Genomic DNA, 6,812 nt, shown 5'->3' with positions numbered 1-6,812 from the left:
ACAATATAAGTTTTATTATTAGTTTTGAAACTATAGACAAAATTCAACAAATCTGGAGATATGTTGTTGTACCTATTTCATGTTTAAGCTGATTATTTATTCTACATGGAATTAAACTATAGTTTGTTTTAATTTTTCAGCGTATTTATTCTTTATATTACATCAGCGATGTTTAAACAACATTGTGGTCGTTATAAATATAATTCATTTGTACTAGGAATATACATTCATGCCAATGACTTTCGATTGACACAATTATGGTATGTATAAAGCTGATACAATCTTAGATGAAAATAAACTTTACCATAAAAAAATGATTTATATATCTTGTAGGTCACCTATTAAAAGCCTCGATGCTACTGTGATCTCAAACAGATGTACAGAAAGAAAGGAACTTATGATTTTAAAAGTTGACTCGATGTGCCACTGGGACCAATTCGAAATGGCTGCTCCTACATCTATAGCTATTCTTGGCCACATTATGGCTATAGCAACGAAATCAGATTTTGCTTTAAGTAAACCTATAGAAGGAGACTTCAAATTCGTCAAAGATCCCAGTTCTTCTAGAGCGTGTCTAGTTCAAATTGGTACCTCCGGTTGTAAAGCATTCATAGAAGCTGATATATGCATGGACAAACTACGGAAGTATACCATACAGCTACAAAGTAAAATGAAATTGATCATTGATATATTGGTAAGCAGTTCTAACACAGACGAAGCATGGGATTTGCAAAGAGTATTTCCTGTATTAAAAGCCATGAAAGACGACACTGATGAATGTCTCCAATTTGCTGAAGAAACCGAACATTTGTTTTACGATACAATACTTTTAATAGGTGAAACTATAGAAGCCTTCGCTACAGCCAAAGAAGATTGTGGAGATAGTATGAGAGAAGTACTTGAAAAAAGGGAGTTGTTGCAGAAGGAAACAAAACTAAAAAATACTTTAAAACATCAAATCGAGAGCGAAAAGAAATTTTTACTTGAAGATCTAATGAAGAGTTTTGAAGAAATCGGTGACGAAAATCAGGAAACAGGAATACTGTTCGGAATAAATAGGGACATAGTAAGGGTTGCAAATGGTTCCTTTTGGAAAATGATTGCTATTACGGGGAAGCTATCTTCTTTAACCAGCAAAGGAAACCCAAAGAAAACTGTGCAACCATCACAAAAGTTAGAAAAGACAAGTCTAAAAGATAGTCAGCACCATACGGAATTGAAAGAAGACTACCAACATGTCAAACGACTTCATAATTATCTTAATCAGATGTATAGGCTGTTTACCAAAAATATTAAAAGTAATAGGAAGGTGGAAATGAAGTTCGACTTAGACGAGCATTTAAAGACTATCAGCCGGATTCAATATGCCTTGAAACAATGTAACTTAAAATTGCCTTCTTCTAATGATTCAACATGTCTAGAGATAAAGGAAATGTACAGAAAGGGACTTCAACTTTGTGACGAAATGCTTGACAAAGAAAAAGAAAATGAGGATGAACTATTCAAAAGTGTTGAAAAGTTAAAGAACGAATCAGAACAATTAAAATATAAGGCACAGGGTGTTTCTCAGCAAAATCCTAAATTGCATACCGACAAGACATCTAAATCAACAATGGCTGTTGAAAAGGCTAATACAAAAGCTGGGTACGAAGTTGACCTCCAAAGAAAAGAAGATGACCATACCACAAAAACGATAGAAAAAACAATTGAAATTCCCGAATCCAATCCTAGCACAGCTAAATTCCAAACCTCCCGGAAATTCAAATTAAAAAAGACATCTGAAGAATCTATTGAAAACGCAAGGTATTATGTTGAACTCCAAATAAAAACACTTAAAGATGTAATAAGAGCGAGGGAAAAATTGCAAAATGAAGTCAGAAACATGGAGAAGCAGAATAGAGTCCTTGGAGAGATCAGCAAAACTAAAATTGACAGCATTACTTTTGAAGAGATACAGAAGACCCTTAAGGAAGAACTAATAATTCTGTCTCAATTAAAGGAACAATGGACCTGGTTTGTTCTATTTTGCCATACTATTAACAGTGGACTTCAAGTTTGTCTAAGACAGAGAACTTATACAGAACGTATGAAGTTTGGTAAGCAAACAGAAGGTCATTTAGCTAGCGATGTCATTTTAGAAATGGTGATATCCGTTAATTCAGTTGCTTACGCGGTTGAACTGATTGCCGCAGCATATACGGACATTTCTAAAAAACACTTGATTCCAAATACGACTTCAGTCATCGCTCATGATTCAACCATAGAAAGCGAGCAACTAGAAAAAAACCGACGGCAGATAGACAAAGACTGCATGGGAGCTATAGCTGAAATTAGGGATGAAGCAGAAAAAAGAAAGGAACATTTCGAACAAAAAATTAATGAAATTAACGAAAGTTTTAAAGAACAACTCAATAAGCTCCACCACTACCACATGTAAACATAAAAGAGAACTAGAAACAAAGTAGCATAAGTTAGAGTGGTTATATCTACATGATCTAGTTGTGTGAAAATTCGGAGAAGAAACACAATTCCAAATGGTATTTAAATTTATGAATAAAACATACGAAATCGATTTCTGTAGGCACGATCTGTAAATATTTGTTTTAATGTGCAATAGGAAACGAAATTTAAAGAAGAAACATTAGCTTATGTGAAGCGTCATAATATTCTTTTTACCGTAATCATGTGTAAATATATTGCACCTATTTGTTTGATATTGAATATCAAACAAACTTCAGTCCGCTCAATGTTCTTACGTATTCCATTACAACTTATGTTATTACATAGTCAACTATGCTTTGTAAACTTGTACACTCAAAGAGCGCAATGCTTTGTTTAGGATTGCTATTTTCTTCTCGCGTCCAGGAATTAATGTATGTACGACAATAAATCAATTTATTTATTGCTGAGGCAAGTGTTATGCTAAAGGCATGTCATTGGTGTACGTTCAAAAAAGTTTATATGAAAAAGAAACAACTACTAATCGAATAGATTAATCGAAAAAAGTATGGCATCATTCTGGAAAAGAAACCAATTTACTTTTCATTTGAAATTCGATACTAGGTTACGATTGTGGATAATATAAACGATAGTGTATTATGTTTGTTTGTTTTGCCCATATTTGTTGCCAATATAATGGAATAGTATACGACTTTCATACGACAAGTGAGAGGTTTAGCTAACTTTAAAACCAACTTTCATCCATCATTTTCTACATACTTAATGATAAAATATGAAAAAATTAAATTAAAAACTGCAGATGATATTGAACAGTCATTGCGCGTTTGAAACTGACCCTGTTCGCCAAACACTTTTTATTGTAAGAGATCTCCCCAAACACTGTTTTTTTTTTTTTTTTTTTTAACTACATAATAATTTTATTCATCAAATATTGCTTGTTACATAAACCATCAAGATTCCAAGCTTCTCTTAACTTCAAACTTCAAACTTTATTAATCAAACTCAGACGCAGTAACTGCGCTACAGGAGCATCACATACGTATAGTATATTATAATTACAGATGACAGAATGAGTATAGAAATTATCTTACATGTATATATTAAACTATATGATTTCAAGTCATTTGAACTTATACAAATGTATTATATATACAAAGTAAATATAGGTAGTAGCATTATCGTATATATATATATTATAATTATTAACACATATTTCAAAGGTAATACACAAGTTCATGCTTCAACTATGTTTTGAGTGTACTCGATTCGGTTACAGTACGTCACGCCACCACGTGTAAATAGAGTGTTGCGTAATGGAATGTAAATAAATATGTCATCCGAGTACTAGATCATAAGAGTACTCGATCGTAAAGTAATGTGACTTTTCAGTTTGACTCTATAAGAGTTTTACAATCTTTTGGAGGAACCATGATAGGTGAGTAAGAACTTGTGTATTACCAATATTCAACATTTTATTCATTTTTGACTCACTGGGTACATTAACAAAGTAACCCGTTATATATTTAGTTCGGATATCTTTCAATTCATTACAGCAGAAAATATAATGGAATTCGTTTCCAACAACTTGTTTACAGAGATTGCACAATCTTTCATTCCTTGGAATACCAGCCCAACGTCCCGTCTCTATCGGAAATTTGAGATTGCATGTTCTCAGTTTACATATATAGTTTCTATTTACAGGATTTAACCGTAAAAGATAATCTTCTAATTCAAACTCTGTCTTAAACTTAGAATAATATTCCCCTCGTGAAGAATTAGACACATCTGAAAACCACTTTTATATAAATTGATCGTGCAATCTCTGTCAGTACGATATTTTACGTTTGAAGTTAGATTCATAACAAACCTGACATAGTTTTATAATATAGTTAATTGCTACCTCAGTTTTATATTAATAAGAATTAAAATGTGCTTTGTTATTAAATACAATATCAGTATTTAGTTCAAATATATAATCTTAAATTAATCCTAATTCTATCTTATTCATTCTTATGTGACGTCATTTTTCATTTTTTGATGCTCTGTTTTACTAATTCAAATGACGTCATTTTTTCGTCATTTTTCAGTTTCAAATAGGACGTCACTTGGCGTAGAGGTTTAAACGTATTCGGATGTGTCTACTTTTGTGTTTCAAATGTCTGGTTATGTAAATGTATTTCAGTTGTTTCCTGTAATTAGTTAATACTTCAGCTTTATCATGTACATCTTTTGAATATTCATTTTATTAAATTTACTGTTTGCAAAAGTATAAATTACTCTAAATTATAGGGATTTTCTGGTAACTTAACAGAAAACCCTTGCCGTTTTTGGCACAACCTTTTTGATCTTTTGGTCCTCGATGCTGTTCAACTTTGTACTCGTTTCGGCTTTCAAACTTTTGTATCTGTGCGTCACACATAGGTCTTGTGTGGACAAAATACACTTCTGGCGTATTAAAATTTTGAACTTGTTGCCTTTTGTTGGCTGTTGTTCGTGTGATTCTTTGTCAATTGTGTTCTCCAATTTATTTATATTGTAGTCCTGTGTTGTCATTTTGATGTTATATTTCACATGGCCATAAAAGTGTGAGGTTTGGCATGCCACAAAACCAGGTTCAACCCACCATTTTTTCCTTTAAAAATGCCCTGTACCAAGTCAGGAATATGGTCATTGTTATATTATAGTTCGTTTCTGTGTGTATTACATTATAACGTTGTGTCGTTTGTTTTCTCTTATTTTTGAGTGTAAATTCACATTGCGATAAGACGTGTCACGGTACTTGTCTATCCCAAATTCATGTATTTGGTTTTGATGTTATATATATATGTTATATTTGTTATTCTCGTGGGATTTTGTCTATGTGTGTTACATTTTAGTGTTATGTCGTTGTTCTCCTCTTATATTTAATGCGTTTCCCTCGGTTTTAGTTTGTTATCCCGATTTTGTTTTTTGTCCATGGATTTATGAGTTTTGAACAGCGGTATACTACTGTTGCCTTTATTTACAACATTTTTTATAAATTCAGGATTTACATATTCTTGGTTATTCCATATTTCACTATAACCCGTTTCATCAAATATGGATTTAATATAATTAATCCAGAGCATATTTCTATTGTCATTTTCATTTAGTTTGAAAAGTAATTTGTACATTTTACCAGATAATTTGTCTGTATTTCCAACTAGTTTGTTCCAGAAACACAGCATTTTTAATTTTATCTGTATTTCCAAAGGGTATCGCCCAAGTTCTCCATACACCATAAAAGTAGGCGTACTTGATCTAATTCCTAAAATTTTCTTACAGAACTGTAAGTGTATTTTTTCTATAACGTTTTTATTTTCAAAACCCCAAATCTCAGATGAATATGTCAATATAGGAGACACCAATACATCAAAAAGTTTTAGTTGCAAATCTATAGGTATACTAATATTACGAATTTTCGTGTACAGTGAGTATAGTGATTTCTGTGCTTGTTCCACAAGGTTTTTTTTCTTGCTTTACAAAAACTACCATTATAATTAAACAAAATACCTAAATAGTTATAATCATCCTGCTGATATATTTTTTCACCAAATATTTCAAAATCATAGTCGACAGTACACTTTCTCTTGGAGAAAATTACAACTTTTGTTTTTGATACATTAACTTTGAGTTTCCATAAGTTACAATAATTTTCAAAAACATTAAGTGCTTGTTTTAATTCCTGTGGTGATTCTGCAAATATAACAGTATCGTCTGCATATAGTAATACAAATAGTTTCATATATATACCAAGGTTCTCAAACTTAAAGAGCTTAGAGTGTCAAGACCGATTTCACAATTTTCTTGACGTACCCTGTTACAATCCACTGACTACCCAGGGAATAATCAGCTGATTAAATTAATTGACATACATTTTGTTTACAAAACTCTATATTAACAATATAAAAAATATTCATTGATTATGTTTCTTTTAATTGAAAGCAACATTGGACTTATTGTCTTATGTCCATTAATATTGGTATCTACTCTCTTGGTGTATTCATTAATAAAAATTCTGAATACGTCTATGTTTTTTGTTTTCTGCTCAGATACATAGTACGACTTATATATTGAAAAACTAATAATTATAACCAAAATATTTATTGGGTAATACTTGCTGTCTGTAATTTTGTATCCAAATATCATGTGTTGTAATTTTATTGAAAAATCTAAATTTTTCTTTTTTAAGAGATCGTTTATTTGTTGTCAAAATTTTGTTAAATAAGAGCAATTGAAAAAATAATGAGCATAGTCTTCTTCTATGTTACAAAAATTACACAAACTGTTATTAGTTATTTTCCATTGTAATAAATGCTTTTTGGTTGGTACAA

At 31.3% G+C, this 6,812-nt stretch overlaps 1 protein-coding gene across 1 annotated transcript; it reads left to right on the top strand.

Moving 5' to 3' along the window:
* The first annotated feature begins 442 nt into the window (after positions 1–442).
* On the top strand, positions 443–2,437 carry LOC139518197 (paramyosin-like). The gene has a single exon (XM_071309883.1). The coding sequence runs from the start codon at positions 443–445 to the stop codon at positions 2,435–2,437; it is 1,995 nt and encodes a 664-aa protein (XP_071165984.1).
* The last annotated feature ends 4,375 nt before the right edge of the window (positions 2,438–6,812 follow it).

The sequence above is a fragment of the Mytilus edulis genome, chromosome 3 (assembly GCF_963676685.1).
Source record: "Mytilus edulis chromosome 3, xbMytEdul2.2, whole genome shotgun sequence".
Classification (NCBI taxonomy): Eukaryota; Metazoa; Mollusca; class Bivalvia; order Mytilida; family Mytilidae; genus Mytilus; species Mytilus edulis.
This window is presented reverse-complemented; position numbering and strand designations above follow the sequence as displayed.

Bases quoted from the DNA above. Each gene is read 5' to 3' on its own strand.
- LOC139518197 (XM_071309883.1), top strand. From the start codon at position 443: ATGGCTGCTCCTACATCTATAGCTATTCTTGGCCACATTATGGCTATA.